The 24,682-nt window shown below is 36.1% G+C and overlaps 1 protein-coding gene across 3 annotated transcripts; it reads left to right on the forward strand.

Moving 5' to 3' along the window:
* Positions 1–404: 404 nt before the first annotated feature.
* Positions 405–24,452, forward strand: SNX16 (sorting nexin 16). Of its 3 annotated transcripts, none has more exons than XR_004841421.1 (7): positions 405–872; positions 4,686–4,772; positions 9,748–9,896; positions 15,522–15,591; positions 20,117–20,253; positions 22,495–22,597; positions 22,886–22,960. XR_004841421.1 is itself a non-coding variant. In XM_009634466.2 (7 exons), the coding sequence occupies exons 1-7, from the start codon at positions 501–503 to the stop codon at positions 22,992–22,994; spliced, it is 1,041 nt and encodes a 346-aa protein (XP_009632761.1). In that variant the 5' UTR covers positions 405–500; the 3' UTR covers positions 22,995–24,452. The 3 variants fall into 3 exon arrangements, 2 of the variants coding, with proteins under 2 accessions (XP_009632761.1, XP_035746010.1); XM_009634466.2 differs by having other exon boundaries at positions 22,481–22,597; positions 22,886–24,452; XM_035890117.1 differs by lacking the exon at positions 22,495–22,597 and having other exon boundaries at positions 22,886–24,452.
* The last annotated feature ends 230 nt before the right edge of the window (positions 24,453–24,682 follow it).

A 24,682-nucleotide genomic window follows, 5' to 3' on the forward strand; every position in this document is an offset into this window, starting at 1 on the left:
AGCAATTCTGAGAAAAGCTTTTGTACTGTTTATACTAAACAGCCCCTAAAACTACATCAGCTTCTTATATGCCTAAAAATAGCTGGCTCTTTCAATAAAACAAAATAGCACTTAAATCATAAAGGACAAGAAGTTTTTTCTCTTTTGTAATCTTACTTTAACTTTCTGTCATTTTAATTTTAATAGCTGTGAAATGCAGAGAACTCCTGTAAAGCTGTCCATCAAATTGTAGAGATACATTTTAAAAGCAGCGTTTTGTATGAAGCCAAATGTCTCATGAAAATGCTTAACTCTCAGTACTGCTATGTAGCATCTCAATGCTGATACATATTCTTCCAAAGCAGTATCTTAGTGTTGCTTTCACTTAAAAATTACAACAATATTTTCTGTCCTTCACTGCAGGTACTGTTCTTGAAAAGAAGAGAAAACATGGCTTATACAGCGAATGAACCTTAAACTCCTAGACCAAAAACCGAGTTGTTTTTTTTTTTCTATGAAGGATGGCAACGCCATACGTTCCTGTTCCTATTCCTATTGGAAGTTCATCATCAAGCTTTACAAACAGAAACCAAAGAAGTTCTTCTTTTGGGAGCATCTCAACAAGTTCAAGCTCCTCAAAAGGACAGCTGGAGGACTCTACAGTTGGTAGTTTTAAAAAGATGAGTGTGCCTGACCAGATTGGTTCTACGTCATCGGTGTGTAGTAGTCCACTTGTTAGGACTAAGTTTACAGGTCTGGATACATCCATAGAATACTGTACTCAGCCCGTAGAAGAAATAGAGCAGAATACAGATTCCAGGAGCTGGGAAGATCGACCGTCCACGCCTACTATACTGGGTTATGAGGTGATGGAGGAAAGGGCAAAATTCACTGTAAGTTTTGGGGACAGTATAGTTCATCCTGTAATGACGAGATAACAATTGAGTGTACTTTGCGTTCTCTTTCAGTAATTATTCCTGCAGTTCAGAGATGTTGGAGTACTTAACAAATACCATTTTTAGCTTCAAAGTACTACTGTCTGACAGGAAAGTATCATTCCTGTTATACGGGTGGGAGAATTGAGACTCGGAAGCAGTCTTTCCTGTAATTGGTGTATGTGAAATAGAAGGAATTCATTCCTCTTTGGGTATCAATTTCTGCTGGAAGAGTCAGGAATTCCTTGCAAAGTTACAATTCCTTGTGAAATTGACCTTGTAGAAGTTCTGGATAGTTAAACATCTTAAATTAAATGTAGTCTTTTATTTGAAATAAATGATAAGACACCTGATATTTGCCTTTTACAGTTATTAGTAACATACAATATTTACATTAAAGTGCACACACATAGTTCTCAGGTTCTTGCATTCCTAGGTTTAGTTTCTAATAAAGGGAAATCCATTCTGAAAACATCGGAGTGAGATGTCACATATGCAGTATCTCATGACAGAACACTAGCTTAACTGATTTGTATTGAATTTTCTCAAAATGTACTGTAGCTGGCAATTAGATTTTTTTTTTTACATGCCATAAATATATTAACACATTTGTGCACTTGTTTTTGTGGATGTGGTTGAAACATTTCTTTGAGATGATTCAGCAATGCTTGTGGGACTAATGGAAGTTGTTTGTTACTAATTATTTATTAATCGCAAGTAGGTAAGGAGGAGGAAATAGCAGACAAACTTTTTTCCCTCCTATTTTCTTTTAGATCAGAAAAGTATGGAATTTAATGCCATTTTGACAGTTGAAATACTAATAAAATCAGCAGGTTCTCTTTGCAAAGGATTAAATAATGCTGGTTTTTAATTATTTGAGAATGATGGCTTGTCTTGTCACAAGTTTCTTGGTTTCTGACATCTTCATGCTAGGTAGCATAAGAGAAGAGCCATTTTTTTGTGTGTGTGTAGATTAGAAGATTCCTTTTAAATAATACCTTCAGAACTAAAACAGTGATTAGTATTGTTACATTGATAAGGTTTAGTCTGAAAATATGCCAAGGCATGTTCCAGCATGCTCATAAGATGTTCTTCAACTGTAGTTACAATGACAACTTTGACTCCTGATGTTAAGTAGAAGGTCAGGTTACAGTACAAATGAAACATTCTTCACCATTAAAATGCTTGGATGTGTTTTTTGAACTCTTTGAGTTCACTTCTGTTGCTGTGTTTGTTTCTGAAAGCACATAATTAACTGTTTGTTTTCAGCTGCACGTTGAAAATAAGCTTGCTATTGTGCATGAAAACCAGCAGCTAATTAGTCATAGAAATTTTCTTTTGCAGTGCAAAAGCAAGCAGATGGAAGACAGTGGAAATTAAATATCAAATCACCGGTGAAAGAGAGGAGATTCAACTGCTGAAGTTTTTTTTACTATTTGTTAGCATCACATAGTTCCCAAAAACATGAATCTGAATTACTTAAGCTGGGTAATGTTCAAGAGTTAAATGTTAGTGCATGTTGGAGTACATTGCTGCTGAAGCTTATGGCAGAGAAAACCTAGGCTGAGAAACATCTCTGTTTGTAAGCAGTTGGTCTCAAATGAGTTAGCAGTCCTGGAATGTTCAATTAGCACTTTTTTAAGCCAACTGGAAATGATAATGAGATTATGAATCAGCCAGAGATTGTTATTAAATATTGGCATATTTTCATGGAATATTTTATATTTGTGAAATAAGGCAATTCAGGATTGACTGGAATTACGTGAATTTGTTGAGTTCATTTGTAGTTTTTTCCCAAGACCTTGTGTGTTGGTTTTGTAATACTCTAGTTTTTCTTGTTTAGTAATTACAAATCTTAAAAAGAAAAAAAAAAACAACCAACCACAACCCAAACTTTTTTTCGTCTTTGGCAAGAAAACCACAAATGCTTGTTTCAGGTTGACCATGGGTTTTTTTTGGCCAGTAATCACAAGCTAATTGTGCTCCTCATTACAATTAAGTTGACCATAATTTGTGAAGACTTTTTTTTTTATGTTGTCTAATACTCGCTTGGAAACCATTCAAAGTGAGGGTCAGTCTAACTGGATTTGTTTATGTGTGCATTTGTAAGCAATGCCTTTGCACAAATTTTAGTGGAATAAAATAATAGGATAGAACACTGATTAGCAAGTAAATCTGCAAGCATATTCCAGAGCTGCTTGTTCTGTGGTTTACTGTGTATTAGCAAAGAGTCATCACAATTTTATATAGTAGTTCTGCTTTATGAAGTTTTCCTAAAGTAAAACTGTTTATATTTTTTGTATGACAAGAAAGCTAAAACATTTGGACAAACATTTATACAGGTAATGCAAGACAGAAGGATTATATTTTAACGGTGTCTTCACAGGCATGTCTTGCAGCTTAAATTTTAAAAGCTAATAGCTTTTTGTTAATGACTGTAATATTGCCTCTATCACAGTCCATGACTTCTACAGATGATGATGCTTGAAAGTGAAATTCTGTGTTTAAAAAGTAAATAAGAGAAGTACTTGCTGAAAAATTGCTTTTAATTTGTACCATCGTTACCTGTAGTTTGTGTAACTGGCTGCAACCTAATATAGAATACAAAAATGCTAAAAATAGGCTCACACATGCAGAAGTTGGCTAGCACTGGGGTTTTCGCATGCTGGGACTGCAACAAGAAAAATACATTTATCAGCTAAGACAACCTGTTCTGAAAACATGAAATACTAGAAAATATTTTACTATGTAACAGATTAGAGAATGTTTTAAATAAAATTTGGTTAAATGCCTATATAAGGGATTGCTTATCATTATAATTCAAAAAATATATTTTTCTTCTTCGTTTTTTTTAACTAGAGAACACCTAGACTGAAAAAGCTAACCCAGTACAATTGCAGAGCCTCTTTTTCCTTACATTGGAGAAAGTAAGGTTGTGACATGAGAACCCTTCTTTCCTAGATGCTGTTTAATATTTTCTAATTAAAGTTGTGTGATGTTAGATCAGTGTGTTCAGGCATTTGAGTATCAGTCCTCCTAAAAGGTAATTGCTTGGGGTTTTTTTAATTATTGTTGTTTTATTTATTTATCCATCTGCTTTTAAATAGGAGAATGGTACTGCTGTGCTGTTGCTTGCTAAATCTGATTCAAAGGATCCCTTACTTCAGTTCTACAGTGCTAGCATAGTCATTCTGGTGCAGTTATCTAGGGAAGTGGTCATCTTTTGGCTGTAAAGACAAAACCTAATGTTCAAGACAAACAGAACCAAAGAAGGATGGTATTTTTGTCCTGCATCACTTTTCCTTGTGAATGAAGCAAGTCAGATGAGACATTTTAAAACAATGTAACACTCAGTACCTGATCATTACAGTCACCTTAAAAACAGATTGGCCTCAAGGATCAATGAGTAAATCCGCAATTCAGCAAAGGTTAAAGTAGATCACTAAAACGTGCTTCACATAGCTCTTTGGTAGCTGAGACTTGTTTTTTTCCTGGGGAAGAAATCTGTATGCAGTTTCACAAACCCTTTCTTAGATTTAACTGTTTTCTGTCTGTATTTAGGAATTACATAAACTCCTTGATTAAATTCTGAAATTAATTTATACTGTTTGTACTGATACAACTAAGTTTTGGGAAAAAAAATCCAATTAAGGATTTTTTTTTTTATCCACAGGTTTTGTTTCATTAAGGAATAAAGCATAATTTCAGCCTGCCAGCCAATGCCGTGTGGAGTTCTGCACATTTTTCTGATATTCCTGTTCTTATATGCAGGTATATAAAATCCTGGTAAAAAGAAGTCCAGAGGAAAGTTGGGTGGTTTTCAGACGGTACACTGACTTCTCCAGGCTTAATGACAAGGTGAGAATTATACACTGGTAAATTCTCAGCTAACTTGCCTCACTCCTCTTTCATGTTTCATTTTCTTTGCCTCTCACATTTTTGTCACTTTTTTCTGTTCTTGGTTTTTTTTACTGCTTATTGAACACATACTATATTAATGAGTGAAAAATGATTCCTTTTTTTTTTTTTTTCAAAGATACATGAAATAACTACAGCTGAGTAAAGAAGGTATTTCTTCATCTGAAGCTGTTAGTGTGCTTCATACTTTATATTTATTCCTAGTCTATGTGATACAGGAAAATAACTCTTTAATAGTTGTATTCCCTGTATGGAAATGGAACTGGGGGGTCTGTATTCTCAAAAAAAAAGCAGGAATGACCCAGTAATTAGTCAGTCCTTTTCAGTGCAACAAACTGCTTTTTTCATGATAAAACTGAAGTTTCATGAACATGAGAAGCTTTTTGCATGTTGGTCAGTCTTCAGTGTCTTCAAAGTTAATTGTGGAATATTATATCAGATCTTTAAAGCTGAAAACAGATGCCAGGTAAATAGGAGTTCTGGGTCAGCAACTTAGTATTTTTAGAACACTTCAAAGCAAAAAATGTTCGTCTAAAAAGCACAACTTTTTATTAATTGGTATATAGCGTTTGGCTATCTCAATTTAGTGTTATTTCTACAGAAGCATAGAAATAGAAAAACAGAATTATGCTTTTCTGTGTCCTACTGTCCACTCCTAAGAATAATCTTTCATTGCAAGTTTAATACATTTTCTGCTATTATGTTCTTTCATGTTTGAACTTTTAACTTTTTAATGCTCCCTTTTTTTACCAGTAGCAAGGGATTTTTCTGTATACCTCTTCTCCTTGGATTAGTGTGCCTAATCAACTAAGAACTTAATTCTGCTGAAACTTTGAATATGGGCTTGAACTTACACATTTCTCTGAGTTCTTGGTTTGACCTATTTGGATATCTTTTAGGCTATGTTTAAAGCATCAGTGCGGTCTAAAACTACCACAAATTGTTGAATGCGAATTAGTTTAGAGATTTCTTTCTGAAGAAAATTCTGTCTTTTAATTCAGTCTATCCTAAATTAAGGAATGCCTTGGTATTGGCATCATCTTTTGACATGATGATGATGTTCTGGGGATTTCAACTCAAATTTCAGAAGTCAAGTCATACAACAGTTTGTGTTTTGGTCATCTATGTCAGATATAGGTCAAGAACTGGCTTACATGCATTAACTTCTAGTGTGGTTATCAGTAGTTTGAAAAAGTCAAGTGTCACAGTTATTAATTTTGGAATAGATATTTAGATTTTGCAAGTGAAGTCCTTAGTCTTTGCAGTCAAATATTTGACAAAAATGTTTGGCTTCTCACACAAGTTATAGATATTAGGATTTCTGTTTAAAAGGAAGAACTTTATTTTTCCCTTGTGTCAATGACTGAACCTTTTCCATCTTTTTTCCATACAGCCAAACTTTTATTATATTACTATTCTGTAGTTCTCTAGAAGTTTCAGGATTATGGTATGTTTCAGTTCCTGGACCTGGCATTTCTGTATTATAAAAAGCATGTCTTACAAACCAAAGAGTAAATGGTTATATGCACTCTTCAGTGCTTCAAAAGGCACAGTGCAGCACTTGTAATTCCTTATTCTCTAATCGCAAACGTAGACATGAAGTTGCATGCATGTACACTTCCAGTATTTTCTGTAGCCGGTCTCCTAGAAATCCAATATAAACAAGAGAAACATACTATCTTAAAAATCCTTTTACCCACCATCCTTCTTGAGGTTGGTGGCAAATCATTCATTCCCCAAAATGGTATTAGAGACTTGGCATTAAATGCCAACAGAATCAAATAATTGATCACTATGTGAATCAGTTTGAAGTATTAACAGAGAAGGAATGGCTTTTCAGGAAGACCAGGTAAGGACAAAAAGAGCAGTATGTTTTGTATGTGCCAGGTTTATACTTACTCGCAAGTCTGAACTGAATTGGGAGTTGGACTTCGGTAGTGGTTGAAATGGAGAAAACTTGAGAATAGGAACAGTGTCACAATGGGGGACACGTGTAGATAAAACCAGGACTAGATGAATGAATGCAGGTCAGTTAACTAACAGAAGCAGCTAGCGAATTTAGTAGGAGCTTTCTTTATTTGCCCCAATCTCTCAAAGAAAATAAAGAAGGGAAAATAGATAGCCGTGGGATCCTAGAAGGTGTTTTGTACTTCCACTAGTTTCTGAAATATTTTCAGTAAGGAACAGCTAATAAAACAGAAATAAAACTCTCCTTTTATGAATGAAAGGAGTAAGTGCAGTAGCAGATTAAGTCTTGAAAATAACAGATTTCAAGTGTGAGCAACAAGTTATTTGGATGTCAAAGCCATCTACTTTCTAGGCAATGAAAACGTTATGAAAACTCCATACCTACTGAAAGAAGACAAATAGAAGATGATGCAAAGTAATCCAATGTAAAGGACAGATGAAATTGCCAGTATGGGTACACAAGAAGCCACATGATGATCTCTAAGTCAAAATTCATTAAAAAAAATACAAATAGACATCAGCACAAGGAGAGTAGTACAGACTTCTAAAGACTAAGGCAGAAGTGCTGAGATGCAAGATAGACTGTCACAGGACACTAAGAGCAATAGGTAAAGTTCTATAAATCATTAGAAGTAGGGGAAGGATGCAGTAAAATAGCAGATCCATTACTTGAGAGCAGATTGTGGGAAGCAAATAGCAAGTGATACAGCAATGACTGAAATACTGTCTTTTGCTGTAATAATAACAAAAAAATTAATCTTGGTGGGTATTGGAACATGACAGAATTTGAGGGGTTAGGAACAAAGGCTAAAACACGGACGTTTGGCTAGATGTGTAGGTTTTGTTTTTTAAGAACACCTAGTGGATTGGCAAAAGAACTTTGTAAAGCTTATTACTATGCTGGTAGAGATGTTGAACAAATAATTAAATGGCCAGTCCTAAGAACGAAGAAGTTAGCCATTTCTCCTTGAGACTGTGCCTCATGTGACATGCATAATCTGTCACTTGATGATGTAAGGGAGAGACATCTAGAAACAATGCTGGCAATCGCAGCCAGCATAACTAGTCTGACCCACGGGTTTTCCTACTGTGTCTGAGGACTGTTCAAGAAAAATGCCTCAGGACTGTGCTGTTGAAAATTAGTCTGCTGACAGCAGCTAGCTTTCTCATACTCTTCATCCACAAAAGGAGTAATCTGTGGGTAGGCATACTCTTTGCTCAGGAATAAATTACATGATCTGCATAACCAGACAAGTGAAATTACTGTGAAGCAGAAATCTGTGTGGTTGAAAAGTTTTCCCAGCTATTGTTACCTGTGGTCCTCTCCACAACTAACACAGGAACTCATTTTGTTATCTTTTCTGGGCTCAGTTTTATTCAGTATTTTATTAATTTAAGAGTGGTTATGGAGCATAGAAGGTACTTACATATATGGTATTAATGATAACTTGGTAAGAGATGAAGGAACTTTGGATGACCAAAAATAATCTTTGAAACATCAAGAAGAGTCTAGTATCAAGATGAAATTCAGTAAGAGAAGAGGAAAACATATACTTAATTAAATGCAAAAATAAAGAGCAAGGCTTTAACAGTAAACCATTCTATAAATAAGAAACTAGTAGTTATCATGGGCTATCTGAATATACAATACTTGTGATGTTAAAAAAACAGCCTTCTTTTTCTGTGAAATGGTACTTACATCAGCAAGGGTGATCTATTAATGTGACTCTTCATTTAAACTGCATAGAGAGATTGTAGCTGAAATACAGTAACTTTTTTAAAATGTTGTCTGCTGAAAGAGATACCCATTAGCTTTTTCCTGTGAGTCCATAAAGAGTAGATAAATAAAGCATATTGTCAGAAGGCTTTAATTTTGCTGTGCAAGGATCAAGACACCCACTGAAGAATTACCTTGCAGCTATGTAAACATTGAGTGGTAAACCGTTTTAAAGGCAGACTCTGGAATCTGTGTCACTGGAACATGCATATGAATATGTATGCAGTACATCCCTGATGGAAGTTGGCTTGATCCTGTCTTCAGAAAAAGACTAAACAATTCTTGTGGCTGTTGGAGGAGCATTAGATTTTGTAAAACCTGTTTGCTTTTTCCTGTTGGCTGTAAATCCTCTTCGAGATCTCTGTCAAGCATCCCTTCTAAGAAAAGGCATCTAAAAATTGTTCTTTTATGAAAACGTTAATTTTTTTTATCTTCATGTGTATTAGAAGAATAATTGGCATCCTTGGACAGGTCCATCGTTATATAATTTTATGCTTTCATTCACTTATTTCATTTTTGAATTCAGAGAAAAATTGTAGGTATTTCTGATGTTGAGTATACCCCATTACTATTTAAGTAACTCAAAAATACAGTTTTGCATGTTAGTACTACATCCACACATTGAAATTTTAATATTCTGGGTGTACAAGGAGCTACTCTTTACTAGAAGTATCTCATGCATGTGTTGTAATTCATTCTGCTAGCCCCATAAAAAAAGACAAGTTGCAGAGTTGTAGGTCTGTAAGGAGCTTTTATATATTTTATTTATATAGTACTTATTATCCTTGAGTACATTAGAAGAAACACTGCTGAAATGCTTACTCATCTGATACTTTTTTACTTACAGTTTTCTTATACCTACTGACTCAAAGGCATTAAATAGCAGTCTCGGACATTGAATAACAAATCAAAGGTTTTCATTCCTATTTTTCTATGGTAAATTTGAGAGGTCGTTTGATTGCGTAAGGCAACACCAGTAACAGAACTGTGTCCAAAATTTATGCTAGAATTTGGATTGTACTTACAGTTGAGACTTACTTTGTGCTTGAACTTAACAGAAGACAGAAAGATCCCCTAATTCTCAGTAAAGTCAGTGCCTATATCAAATTCAGTATTTCATCAAGACTTTTCTTTTATCTTGGTTTTCTTTGGCTTTGATTTCTGTTTCAGCTAAAAGATATGTTTCCGGGCTTTCGGTTGGCCCTTCCACCAAAGCGCTGGTTCAAGGATAATTATAATCCTGACTTCTTGGAAGATCGACAATTGGGACTACAAGCATTCCTTCAGAACCTAGTAGCTCACAAAGATATTGCTAACTGGTATGTGATTAAACTTTGCTTGTGGATTTGGATCTTTTTTGTGTCCAAACTCCTCAAATAGGCTCCTAGACTCAAGCAGTGTATCTTTGAGCAACATAGTAAGGAAATGCATTAACATTTGGTCATTATATGAATTATTTAGTGTTCTATTAAATTAGTCCCATCTTACCCGAAGCAAAAAAGGGGAATTGTAGTATTTTGAATTGTACATGGTTAATTTAAAATGTTAGACTAATCCCATGTTTACCCCTAAAACGCTACTTCTGTGTGCTGAATGCAAAATTGATGTATTGTTAATTTATATTGAGATGAAATGTTAGGCTTTCATAATGGAAAGTACCTGCACATTATGCAGTTCTTAGAATTTGTATTAAACTAAAGGTTTGTAATTTAGATGACATGATAGTAATAGAAGTACCTTTATAGATTACTTTATGTATGTAAATGTAAACCACAAATCACAAAAGGCTGAAGAAGGGTCTGAAAAACATAATGTGTTTAAGCAACAAAGTGCAGCATTGTCCTTGAACAGTATCTTTTTTCATACAAAGTGGAAGATTCTTCCAAACCTATAAAATGAGTAGAACATAATTCTGGCACATGAAATGTAAAATCATTTTAATATAAGCCAAAAGAGAATTTCAGTAAGCAAGTTGCTAGAGGCAAAGCAGCTAGTTCTAAGAACCTTTTCCGACACTAGAAATAAAAAAGTTGAGGTGTACCAGAGATACTTTGAGGAATGTGTCTGAGGAACTGTCTTTATCTGAAACTTCATTAAAAACGAAGAGTAAGAAATTCTCTAGAGCAAACAGCATTCTCTCAATAATTTTAAAGGAACTAAAATGTAAAATTGCTGAGCTGTGGTGTGAGACCATCTAATACTCATATCTACTTTACTTGTTAGTAGAATGGCTATTACTACATTCAACACTAATTTATAAGGCATTTGACTGAGTGTGGGAACTAAAGATTAGTAAGTCTGTGACTTTCAGTACTGCTTGTAATAAAAAAACCCAACGTGGTAAGCAGGTAAACAAAAATAATACTTGGAAAAGCAATAATGTCTCACAAGTAGTTATGAGGGAGCTCGCATAAAATGGTTGAAAGGCAAGGGGAAAAAGGATTGATGGAGATTTGGGGATATTGCATATAGAATGCTGGATCACAGTTATGGACACTGATGTTCAGAATATCTGGAAATTATCTACAAAAGGGAACAATGAGATCATGAAGTATTGTAGAATGATCTAGTAGTATTGTAGATGGATCCCGAGGCACTGAGTTACTAACATCAAATTTCATGTCATGAAGTGCAAAATGGTCGTAAGTACATACATACAGAATCATTTGGGTTTTTTCAACCTGGGAAATAACTATTGGTATTGCTACAGTTTTCTAAATCAGTTCAGCATTCAGCAATAGTCAAAAAGTTGCATAAAAATTGCTGAAGAGGAAAGGGGGCAAAAGAAGTCATTGCTGTGGGAATCTGAATTGCACTTCCACGTATTACAGTGCTAAAACACAGCATTTGAATCAAAAGAGGGTCTGCTAGACATTACAGAGAAGGCAAGAAAGAGCAGATGAAGCTACAGACAAACTTCTCTGCAAGAGTACTGTTTTCTTTAGTCTGTTGTCTTGGGAGGGGCCTGGCTAAACAGGGCATATGAAATCATATCATGGGGATAGGGAAGGTGAGTAAAGAATGTTAGTATTTTGGATGATTCATAGTCATCTCTCAATATGTCATGGTGAGTTGTGAAACTTTGTTGTGAGACGTCAGAGACAGAAAGCTTAAATGGTTTCAAAAAGAAATTGGGATCAACCCGTGAGCTTCTCTGTCAGTGGCTATTAAACATGATCATATTGGTGAAATATGTGGCTGAGAAGTTTAAGAACTTCCTGATTATTAAATTACACAGTAACAGGTGTGCCAAAAAAAAAAAAGAAGAGGAATTATTCTCTAAATGTCATTTATGCTGCTGGAGACAAACTAGTGAGCTGGATGGACTTTTAATGTGGTTGAATAGATCTGAAGGCTTTATGCTTCATGTTGTTGCAGCCAGTTTGGTATTTCACCTAGCTTGTTTGTATCTTGTCATAATTTGAGGCTAAAAAACCCAAAACATAACTTTTAGACTGCATCACTCATCAGCTACAAAAAGGAATTTAAATGTTTGTGGAATCAGTTCGTATTTTGGTTAATGAACAGATAAGTTAACTGAAATATGATTTTGAGGAAAACTCTGATCTTGGCTGTATAAGGCTCTGCATGAAGATTAAGTTTTTTAGTAAACTTTATAACCTATTGGTATGGCTTACGTTGTAATGTTTGGATCTATGGAAGGTCTGGATTCCTCAGGAAGTGATTAAAAACAGGGAGACTTTATCTGAGATTTTTTTTTTTACCCTTTATCAGAGAATAGAAGTTACTATTAATGGAAATTAGTATTTGGAGCTTACATGAGCAACAGTGAGCATCTGACCCTGCTTCCTCCTTAAAAGCTCACAGTTTACTTTTACAGTTTTGCAAATAGGTCAAACTGTTTGGGTCACACCAAAACCAAATGAGCCTTTTTATCTTTGTAGGGAAGACTTTCATTTCTCTTTATGTATGATTGAGAGATATTGACAGTGGGGAAATATTTGTCCTTCAGGGATAGAAGACCTCATTTGGTATACTTATTTTTTAATAAAACCAGATTCACAAAGTAGTTTAAAGATAAAATGTAGGATTGTATGCAGATGACTAAATTTAAAGTCTGCATTTTATGGATTTCTTCTCATATTTTGCCTTGTGTTGAAGATTCAGTGAAAGATCAAATCGAAATCCACGCGTTCAAGAAAATTTCATATAACCCACGAAGTGTGAGGAAGAAGTTTAGCCTGCTAAACAGAAGTGTCACCTGGCTCTGTATAGGTGACACAGCTCTCCTCTGCCTCCACCCTGTATAAGAAGGCGGTGGGACGGGAGGGACGTGGTCAGCTGTTGAGTATTGTCAGGGATCCCATGTGCAGCACTGACCCTTGCAGCCCTCCTTAGTGCCGGTGTTCCCGGGCATTGCTGCCTCTCTTGAGAAGGATGTCAGCTAGCGTAGGAGCAAAGAAAGAAGCCATGGACAGCAGTCTCTGTTACATGATGTAGAAGACTTCTATGATACTTTTAAGGCAGAATTTTCTCCTATTTGTTAAATGAAAGGAAGAGGTGTAATGCACCGGTGGGAGAGCAGGGTCAAAGCAGACTCTGATGGTAGAGCTAGGCTGCCAATGAATGTTTACGCCATCAGGTTTTAGTTGAAGAAACAATGTTTGCAGTGACCTGTGGCTTTAATTTTTTTGCCTTCCTTAGGTAAAAACAATTTATCTAAAGTTTTCAATTTCAAGAAGTTTTGAAAACTAGAGAAAAACGCAGTTTTCTGCCAGCAGCCGTAGGGAAAACAAAAAAAGGGGGGGTTGAGCTGATGTAAGCAGATGATGTATGTAGATTAAATATTTTTTTCACATTTATTTTTCTGGATGTTCCCTTTTTCATTCATAAGCATTACTGCATGTTATGCCATTTTAATGTTACTCTTTAATAACACAATTACTAGCAAAATATAGAAATTAAATACTTTTAAAATATGTTTGATCTGAGCTATGTGAATAAGGGTGAAGATATTAAAGAAAAATGGTGAGCAGAAGTATTTCCACATAATGAGTTCTTCTGCATTAGGCATATGTGAGTTCATTCAGCACAACTTTCATCTTTATGAAAAGAACAATTCAACCATTAAAAAATGGACTTGAGCATCATGTTGGAAAAGGGTCACTTCAGAACAATTAAATTATTTGTAGCGGAAAAAAACAACCCTGCTTTTCTCCCTGAAAATGTACTTCATATGCCTGAATAACTTTTCATTTGGTTTGAGGTTTTGTTTTCTAGTAATTTAACTAATGACTTGTTACCATTTATCATTTTTTATGCTAATTGGAGTGATGGTCTTGTTTTAAGTAGCAGAAATGCTTTATTATTTATTTGAGTATGTGGGACAAGCTATTTTAATAGTACAGTTTAGGCTATAGTTCGCACAGGTCATAGATTGATGAATGTAAACCAGGGGAGAGGACTTGAAAAAGGAAAATTTTACCATGTTTGCCACATAGATTCAGTGGGAAAGGAATGATCGCAAGTATAGGAGAAATTTTTTCAGGTATGTATAAAGGCTGATGAGATGAAAGTGGATATGAAGGCCACCGTTCTCACCAGCCATTGGCCAAAAAAACCCCACCAGTATCTTCACATGTGCAAGAAGCACTTAAAAAGAGGCTTACAGAAATCCAGCAACAAAGTAGAGGTTCAATGTATTCTAGGTAAATATTCTTCAGAGCCTTTCTAAAACTAAAAGTGTTGGCATAATCAATGTGATTAGTGTTTGCTGAAAAAACTTCTCTCCCCATTTTGCTTGCTAAACCTGAAGCTGTTTGGTTGGATTCTAGCTGGATAAAAGAAGTTTCCTTTCTTGTGTTTGTACTTTGCATCTGCCTCAAATGCAGAGAGTGAGCAGAAGGCAGAAAACTTCCATTTGCCCTCGCCTTCCCATGGGACTTAGGTGGGAGGAAGAGTTGGGGAATTAGTTTGGATTCACATCTTCCGTTTTTGTGCATTCATTGCAGTGGGAGATGATTTAAAGATTTGTGGTAGTAAGTGCAAGCACAGTATTGCTAATAAGTTACTACTTGCTAATTAATTGTGAATACAGTATCCTGATTGGAAGTTATTTATAGACGACTGACTACAACGGAGCAGGAAAGGTGGACAAAGGGACATGCTTGGAGATGTTGAAGAGTTCTGTGAAAAGTAATCTAAACTTGGAAGATAGAATGAGCAAGATGCTCAAAATAGCCTATAGTAAACTACAGGATTGCACCTACTTCCTTCTTCTGGCCTTTGCAAAACAATGCATGGAGGGAGATGACAACTGTTACAGTTTCACACAATTTTAAGTTGAATGCATTAGTTTGAAATGTGCGTTTGGAGATGCTATGTAGTATATCCACGGCACATTAACCTTGTTGCTACTTATTCTTTTATATATAGATAAATATATAAAATTATATGCTTTGTGTATATATATGTTATATATATACACTGTGCATATGTCAATCTTAGCAAAATGGAGACACATAAGCGTGTTTCAGTACCTGTGCTTGGTTCCACTGATATTTCCTGAAGGGATCTGCACGTGGATTTTAGCCAGATACTTTTTCATCCATCTTTTAATATTTATTTTTCACCAGCAGAACTTTTCAAATCTCTTCAATACCAGAGGATAAACTTGCTTGTCAGTTGTCATGTAGCAACAAATTCTCTGAAGATTTGAAAAATCATGTTCTAAATTGACTTACTCTCTGTTTGAAAACTTTAACTGTACTTGTGCAACTTCTTAAGTCATATATTAAATACTGTCCCTGGTTAAAACATACAACTGAGACTTAATAGTTTGTTAGCATTATTTTGAGTACTTGGCATTAAATTTGAAGATAGATATTTGTGTTCCTTGAAGAAATACTGCCCTTGTATCATCATGCTTAAGTATTGTTGCTTTTTTGTACATCAAATAATTAACTCTCTTTTATTTGGTAAAGTCTTGCAGTGAGAGAATTTCTTTGTCTGGATGATCCTCCGGGTCCTTTTGACAGTCTAGAAGAGAGCAGGGTAAGTGCTATGTAGTATGATAAAAAGAGAAAGCAAAAGGCAGTAGTTGTTGTTAGGATATTGTAAAATCTGCTGAATGGTATGGAATGAAACATTTTTATTTCTTTCACAAAAATTTGCAAATGGATGTGTTTCTAAAACTGACACAGTATGATTATTGGTGCACGCTGATAATCTTTGACTACTGTACTTGATCCCTGTCCCAAGATAATACTCTGTTCCTTTTTGCCTTTTATGACCAGTGGATGGAATTTGGTTTTAAGGCAACTACTGAATATAAGGAGTGGTTTTGTGGGTTTACATCCAACACGTTGTCACAATGCATGTACCTTAGACTTCAGGGCTTGCAGTAGAATGTTCTTGCTATGAAATGTAATGAAAGGATTAATTCTGACCACCAAAAATAGTGTTCTGCCAGATAACTGAGCAGTGTCAAGTAGTGTTGTAAAACAGCAGCCTTTCAACATCCATATGAGGACACTGAACAAAAGCTGCAGCCTATTTGATTAGAAGTGTGTTTCACTGGTATGCAGAGCTATACCAAGTCTGTCCAGAACAGGTTGTCTTAGTTTTCTTGCTTTGTAGAATAACAGTGTGTTTTGGAATTGCGCATACGTTGTTAATGCTGTAGAAACTATGAATGTTAAGTGATGCTCCTTCAATTAAATTTATATTTACCAGTTTGTTTTGCATGTAAGTGGGAGTGCCTCAGCTCTTGTTACATTACTATGCAGGTCTGAAGGATTTGGTATGTTTTTTGTGTTATGAGCTCGTATTTGATTTCTATACAATCACTTTTCATCATAGCTATTTAAATTGATGAAAAGTAATTAACATTACAGGAATTATTTGCTCAGATAATTAAGAAATTTAAGTGCTGCCTTCGTAGAGATTTTGATCATCCATGCCCTGGTGAAGTCTCAGGGTTATTCTTCCACCATAGGCTTTTAGGCAAACTATTAAAATAGCTGTGCTGTTGTAGTTTTGGTTATAAACTATTTCTGTAAATTTGTCAGATGCAGCTGTCATAAAATTCTGGTCTCCAAGGGATACCCCACTTTATTACAGAATGCTTGAGTTTGGAAGGGACCTCATGAGATCATCTAGTCCAGCCTTCCTCTTCAGGCAGGGTCAGCTACTACAGATTGCCCAAGACCATGTCCAGTCAGGAATAATCAATAGAGCAGATTTCACAACCTCTCTGTGCAACCCGCTCCAGTGTTTGATCACCATCACAGCAAAAAAAGTGGGTTTGTGTGTTCAGATTGAATTTCCTGGTTTTTAATTTTTGCCCAGTGTCTCTTGTCCTGTCAGTGGGCACCACTGACAAGAGTGTCTCCCTCTTCTTCATTCCTTCCCATCAGGTATTTATACCCATTGATAAGATCACCCTGAGCATTCTCCAGATGGAAGAGTCCCAGCTCGCTCATCCTCTTCTCACATGAAAGATGCTCAAGTCCCTTAATTATCTTTGCTTATGATCTTTGAATCATGAGCCCTGGGGTCCTGGTGGACAACAAGCTGGAGACCAGCCAGCTCCCTCAGCACTCACGAGTGCAACCTGTCAGGCCCCATGGACTTACATATGTCCAGTTTAAGTGCTCCCTGACCTGGTCCTCCTCCACTGAGGGGTAAGTCTGTCTTGCCCTTCCTTGTCTTTCCTTCTGGTTGCAGAAGTCTGGGATTCCTGAAGCTGAAACCAGGACAGCTGGTCTTACCAGTCAAGACAGGCAAAGATGCCATTGAGTACCTTAACCTTTTGAGTGTGATTTGTCACAAGTTCTCCTACTCCATTGAGCAGTAGGTCTATGTTTTCCCTAGTCTTTCTTTTGCTGATTATGAACTTGTAGAATACTTTCTTGTTTCTTTTCACATGCCTTGCCAGATTTGGCTCACTTTCTTAACCCTGTGTCTGCAAGATAAGGCAGCAGCTCTGTATTCCTTCTGGGTCATCTCTCCATGCTTCCAGTGATAGTGAACTTCTGTTTTATGTCTGAGTTCAGTTAGGAGTTCCTTGCTTATCTGTACAGGCCTCCGGTAACCTTTGTTTGACTTCCTACATGTTGAGATGGACTTTTCTTGAGCTTGGAGGTAGTGATCCTTGAATATCAACTAGTTCTCCTTCCCTTCAGGGTGATTTCCCATGTATTCTTTCTTCCAGGCAGATTTCTGAAGAGAGTGAAGTCTGCTCACCTGAAATCCATAGTTGCAGTCCTGCTTTTTGCCCTCTTCATGCCAGTTAGGATCCTGAACTCCTACATATCAGAGAGCATCTGTGTCCATCTCTTGGGGTTTTTTAACAACGCACAACTACAGGGCAAGTGCTACAGTTCACATACTTATTTCTGGAGTTCATTTTTAAAGGAAATTTTTTAAATTTTTTTTCATTTTTTAAATCTCAAAAATCACTCCTGTTCTACCTTTCTGCTGTTACTGTTGTCATACAAAGCATTGCAAAAAAAGAAAAATCTTCTATTACTGTTCTCCTGATAATGGAAAATACAAGTATCCTCTATTTGGTTATGTCCATTCTATTATTCCAGACTTGCCAAAACATTTATCTTTTTTTTGGGAGGGGTACAGGTACCTCCCCCATTAGAAACCATTTAGGCCTTATAGAAACTTAATTACAGAAATGTAGGCAAAATATTCACTAAAGCAATCTTTTTTTCTTTTTTTTTTTGCTTGTATCCTTGGTAATTGTTTCCACAGGTCCTCTCCCAGCCATCAGTGTTTCATGATCCACTGAAGAAGGAAGTAAAGCTCTCTTCTGGCTGGCCTGGTTCTGTTGCCCTTTAAGAACTTACAGGGAAAATTGGTCCTACCTGGATATTAGAACTGAACCAGGCTCCAGGTGTCCAGCTCTTCAGGGAGAAAGATATCTCATTACACACAATTCCCCAATAGGTCTTTCTCAGCTTTGGTTCACCTTTCTGCTGTTACAGCATCTTTCAGAATACATTGATGTTTTCTACTCAGTTGTGAAGAGTGACTTCCTTTCCTCAGGCAGCTGATACACAGATTGCAGCTAGAGATGAGGTTTTTCCAAAAGGCTTTTTTCAGTTCTCATATAGAACAATGAAACAGTTCACAACACATGTGGAATATTTTTAGTTATTCTGTGAATAGGGAAATTTACATGCACATAAATCTAATGGTAAAAATAATATAACTTAATTATATTCTTAAGGACATAATGGCCAATTTTCAGCTAGGGCATCAGCAACCCTGAACAGTTTCACAAAATACGCTAGAATTCACTGAATTGGCTTGGCTGAACCAGGATGACTGCTTAACTGGAATGGTTGCTAAAGCAATCACTGAAAATGCTGTGTGAAGAATGAATTTCATGCCACGTGTCCTTGGCTCTAGTAGATGTGAATAAAGCTGTGGCTTAACTGATGATTGGTCTTCAATGCCTGTCAACCAAGATAAATTTGCTGAGTCAATAAAAGAAATTAAAACTCAGTGCAAAAAAAAAAAAAGGTTGTGGGGTTGAAAAACACTGCATTTGTTTGAATTGTATAATTACAGGAAAACTTAACATTTTAAAGAAGTCGATAAGTCTGCTTCAGTTAAAGCAAAGAACAGTATCTTCTTGATGTTTGTAGCCCACTTTAAAACTTTAGGAAAATAGCGTCTTAACAGCATTATTCTTAACTGAGCTCATATGAAATGTTTATTTTCAGCAGATTCTGTGAATTAGTGGTTAGTTGCATGTAATGTTAAGCCAAGAAGGCCTCCTACATGGGTTTCTTATTTAGCACAAATGTGTAAATTATTAAATCAGAATTGCACATTACTGTTGGTAGACTTGCTCTTTCCAGTAATAGCTCAGCAGGCTCTGTGCCAGCGCTTCTGTCACTTCCTGCATTCAGTGGGTATTGCATTATACATTGGCTCTTCACATTAAGTTTTGGGATTGCTCAGTGTCAAATTTATTGGGGTGTACTCTATATACATGTCATGCTCAGCAGAGTAGCACAACATACTCCTCATGGTTCAGTAGTCTGTGTTCTTAGCATTTCATTAAACTTATTCAAAATGTTTTTATATTGGTCTTCTGACTCTCATGATTGTCATATTTGTAACAGCTGTTTGGTACAGAACCATATGACTTTGTCTTTATCCTGGGTTAGGGTAGAACATGCATTTTATCCAAATATTCCTAGCACCTTGGGAATAATTAGATACTTTGACTTCCAAGTCATGTGAAAGCAAAGCTTATATGAGGGGAAAGGGGAGTAGGGAGTTCAGCTGGTGTTCCATATAGGCAAAAAAGTTCAAAATTAGGGACTGCACATTAACTTCCTTGCAGTTTAGCATAATGAATTCATTATTCAAAGCAAAGCAGCATTGTCTTTTTAAGGACAGGACTTTTTTTTATGTTTAAATAGCTCTTTATGGTAATTGATACAAAGAAAAGCAGCTACAATTCTGTTACAGGTGGATATTTCTAAAAGAGAAATCAATAAAGGCAGTCCACTGAAGTTAAATGGAAGATGTTCTTAAATTTGTCTTTTAGGCTTTCTGTGAAACTCTGGAGGAAACAAATTACCGTCTACAAAAAGAACTGCTTGAAAAACAAAGGGAGGTTGAATCGCTGAAGAAATTGTTAAGTGAAAAGCAACTTCATATAGATACTATTGAAAGAAGAATTAGGTATGTATAAATTTTATGGGTTAGGAGTTTCTTTCCATGAAAGCATTTTCTCTATATAGGCACAAGCACCAGCTTCAAATGTATTCTTGGAAACAATTTGCCCCACATGACTGCACACAAAGCAATATTTTCAGTAGGCTCTTTCTCATATGTTGGCTAACAAGCTGTTTAGTAAAAATGACTGAGAAAGTGCCGTCCCATCGTTCTCCCTCTAAAATAACTGGAATTATACTTACTAATGCTTTAAGTCCCATAAAGGTAAAGCAAAGATTCTCTTCTGCTTTTGAAATGTTGGATATGTGAAATGCCCTGATAGAGATGAGAGTAGTGGAAAAATTGCTTTGAGTTACAAAATTCCACCTGTACTCAAAGCTTTGACAGAGCATAGTGGTCAAGCAATTATATGTCTATATTAATGTCTTAACTTCTTTCTGAATTGCCTGGATGATGCTGCAGATCATCCATTTAAATCTAAGGAAAAAAAAATGGTGGATTTTTATAATGAAACTTCATGGTGTGTATCTACTAAATTTTGTAGCAGGCCTAGGGAAGTTGATGTTGGGCTATTCAGTATCCTGATAAACCTGCTGAGTCAGTCATTGTAGGCTTTCCTTAGCAAAGGAGTAAATTCCCATGGTCCCTTTAAAAGTTGTTTTAACACTGCTTGGGTGGTTGGGTCTAGCATATCCACGTTGACAAACAAATCACATCTTTGGATATAAGTTTTAAATGAACTACATTTGGAAAAGGATTTAAATGGAATTGTTGTGACTTATTGAAAATTCTGATCTGAATACCATATTCAGTTTGTCACTTCTGATGGCAAGTAATTACATCTGAAAGATGCTTTCCCTGTTCGACGAGTAAGTTCTGACTACCACTGGCTTAACCATTGAAATAGCCAATAAAAATTAAATAACTCGCATTTGGCTAAAACATCGTGGTAGGAAATTGTGTGACTAAAAATAAAACAGGAAGGCATGAGTAGAAAAAAGGGATTTTATCTTTTAGTGCTTTCCCTGAAAACAGATTTTTTTAACACACAAATGCCCTGCCAGTTTCCCAGACGTTTAAATTATTGAAAGTTAGCCAAGTAATATCTGAAGTCTTAAAGGAAAATAACTCCTGTGATTTTTAATTGTAAAAGTTACCAAGTAAGCCAGTGACCTTGTTTAAGAAATTCATTTTGCCTGATGGGAATTGAACCCAAAAGAAACGGGTCTGTCTTTGGCCTTTTTGAAGTGGAATTTTGATCTGGTGGCCAAGCAAGAATTCAGCATTTTCAGCCTTTGCACTCTAAAGGCCAGGTACCTAAAATGTATGTGCAGTAGGAGGGGACAATTGGACAAGGCATCAGGCTTGTAGGCCTTCACATATCGTGCTGGCTCTGGCCCAAATATAGGCCAATAATCATGTTAAAGAATACTGCTGAGCCATTACTTAAAATCCGTGCATTAAAATAAAACTATGGAAACAGTAGCTAGAGTAATTAAAAAAGAGGGTGAAACTTAGCAGTATCACTTTCAACACAAAATTGTTCACAGGCTTTTCTTTCCAACTCAAGTGGCAGCTTTCAACGCCAAATTGATATGTTTTCCATGCAGAGCAATACTCTGGAAACAAGTTTTTTTGACAGTTTTACATGACCATATTCCCATTTGTAGCCAGGCTAGCCAGACTGCCAACTCGTGTTGCTGTTAAGAAAAAATTACTACCTGTCTCTTTATCATTACTACCTGTCTCTTTATGATTAATGGGAAACATGTATTGCTCTGAAATGTAATATGCAACCCTAAAGTTACAGTGAGAAACTTGGGAAACTGTTGAAGAAATCTTTTCATCATCCTGCCTCTCTTCCCTCTGACTATGTTTTGGTTATAATCTTTCTGCCATTCGGGCAAGATGTGCATGGCTTAGATCATCTGCTTGTAACGTCTTACCTGAAGTCATAGTCACTCCTCTGGGACTTGAACTTTGTAAAGCTGCTAAATTGTGATGCAACCAGAGGACAGAATTTAGTTTAGGAATAAGCAGCTGGAGCAAATAAACTGTTTAAATAGCTATCCAGTGCAAGCCCTGCATCTCTGTAGTAATAAAAGAAATGGGGCATGTCGGAGTAAGATTGATAGGTTCCCAGAAACTGCAAAGTTCAAAATGAAATGAACAGCTTTTCAGCGATGAATGTTTGCTGGATGGATTGGTGGTACTCTGTTCTTATCTGTTGTAGGGATTTATCTTTAGGAAAAATGACTCGTCAAATGTCAGGAGAAGAAAGTGAGTGCAGTGGTGAGGTGGAGTCTTCTGCAGTAGAAGCAGACCAGGGTACCCTGGGTGAGGACAGCTGGTAAATACTACTATTTTACTTATAATACATTTTAGGGTTTTTTTTAAAAGTATGTTTTTTAATGTTTGGTCTTGCATAAATTCTGAACAGCTGAGGAATTGGGCATTTCACTGCACCTCTGTAGCTGTCCCATGTTTCATAAAGGGCCTCAGGACAGATCATTTTAGATCTGGAAAAAGTGATAAATTGAACAAGCTTTGTAAATGTTTTGTGGATTACAGGCATAAAATGATGACGGAGAATCATAGAAGTTTCCATTTGACAAAGCTTATTGCTCTGTTGTTGCAGCTCAGATAAAGAGAACCAAGAGGCATGCTGGAGTGGCTCTTTGGCTGAAAATTCTGTCCCAGAAATTGAAGTTGCTGAAGTAGCGTATACCGCCGATGAAGAAGAATAGATCATTAGCAGCTGCTGTTACCTGGGAAGGGTTCGTGTTTGGGACATACTCTGTGGGTAAGGGCGGATAGTAGCTGTGAGGAATTTACAGCAAAGAGCAAGAATGCACATACTGAATGTTTACATAAATCCTTACAAATTATTAACGTAAGAAATATACCCAGTGCTGCTTTGATTTCAGTTTTTATCTAGCCTTTATATATTTAATATATTAAAGTCTAATAAGGGCTAAAATCAGCTAAAGTTTAGATAGTGTACATACACAATTTGGCTGACTTTCCTAGCGAAGTGGCAAAAACTTAACGTTAAATTACCAAACACATGTAGCTAGCATGTCGTATGTTGCCACTGATGTGACACATTTGATGTGTTCATCTGTTTGGTATTTGTGTTTTCATACTCTTACAGCCATAAATTAATGCTTGTTGAAATAAAAAATGGACTCATCTTACGTTTAATAAGAGTGTAGAATGTGTTGTTTTTAAAGTTGAAGAATATTTCTCTGGAAATTTTAATGCAATGCAATAGGAAAACTTATAGCACCAAGAGAAAAGTACTTAAGAAATGGGATACAGTTGGACATTTTAAAAAAACTGGTCGTTTTTGCTGAAGGAACTAATATGAGACCCCCAAAACACTGTGTATTTTCATCCCAAGATAGCATGCTGTAATACTTTTTGTTCGGTAATGCTGCTTTTAAAATCTGGGATACCTTTGTTATATACCCGTGTAACAATAAAATCGGTGAGCTTGCCTTTCACTTGGAACACTACCTCTTACCATCTTGCCAATACATTCGTGTTTGTTTAAAAATATTCCAGATTATATGGAGACGGTTGAAAGACTTGTAAAGAAGCCATATTTTTCCTGCACAGTTTGTAACTGGATTGAATCTAGTTGCGATGTATTTTTGTTTCAATATATTGTACACATGGGGATGTTGCTACATGTGTTCTATAGCCTATTTTTCAAAATGTATTAAGACAGGAGATGCACTTTATAATTAAGACTCCATTGTGCCAAGTTCAGTTGGCTAATTGGTTGAGAAAGGGGAGTTGCAGGGAGAGGATTATGTAGTGCCTTTTTCTATTTTACTTGTTCATTACTGCAGAAGTTTGTTACAGTGCTCTGGGTCAGCTCTGTGGAATCTTTGATGCAGCTTGTTTCTGTTCTTCACTCATTTACTGAAAGTGCCTTGTTTTATTCTGCTTTTCCAATAGGAAGAATGCTGTTTTGTTTTAATCTTTTTTTTCTCCCTATACCACCCACATCGTTGTTTAATGTTGTTAATATGCAGTGTCTTTGTGCTGGAGTTTTCAAAGGGAGCTTTGTACTTCAGGCTGTGCGTACAATGACCTTCATGCAGAACTGTATAAACCTTCCTGGTGAAATAAAACTATGGACAAGACACCTGTCTTCTCTTTTCCATTGTAGAAAAAAATGTTCAATGCCTTGCCTAGTAAAAGAATAAAAATACTGTTAGAAAGAGACATTTCTTACCTCGGTGATTTCCTGCAGTTACTCAACTTTTGGTCTGAGTTCTGTCTGTACCAAAAACTGTCTGCATGAAAATGAGAATTCTGTAACGAGATACCCCAAAACTTACTGTTGTAAGTTCAACTTCTGTTGAAGATTAAAAAAAAAAAGGAGGTAAACTTTTTTTATATATATTCTACATGAATCCTCATA

The sequence above is a fragment of the Egretta garzetta genome, unplaced genomic scaffold (assembly GCF_000687185.1).
Source record: "Egretta garzetta isolate BGI_Z169 unplaced genomic scaffold, ASM68718v1 scaffold251, whole genome shotgun sequence".
NCBI lineage: Eukaryota > Metazoa > Chordata > Aves > Pelecaniformes > Ardeidae > Egretta > Egretta garzetta.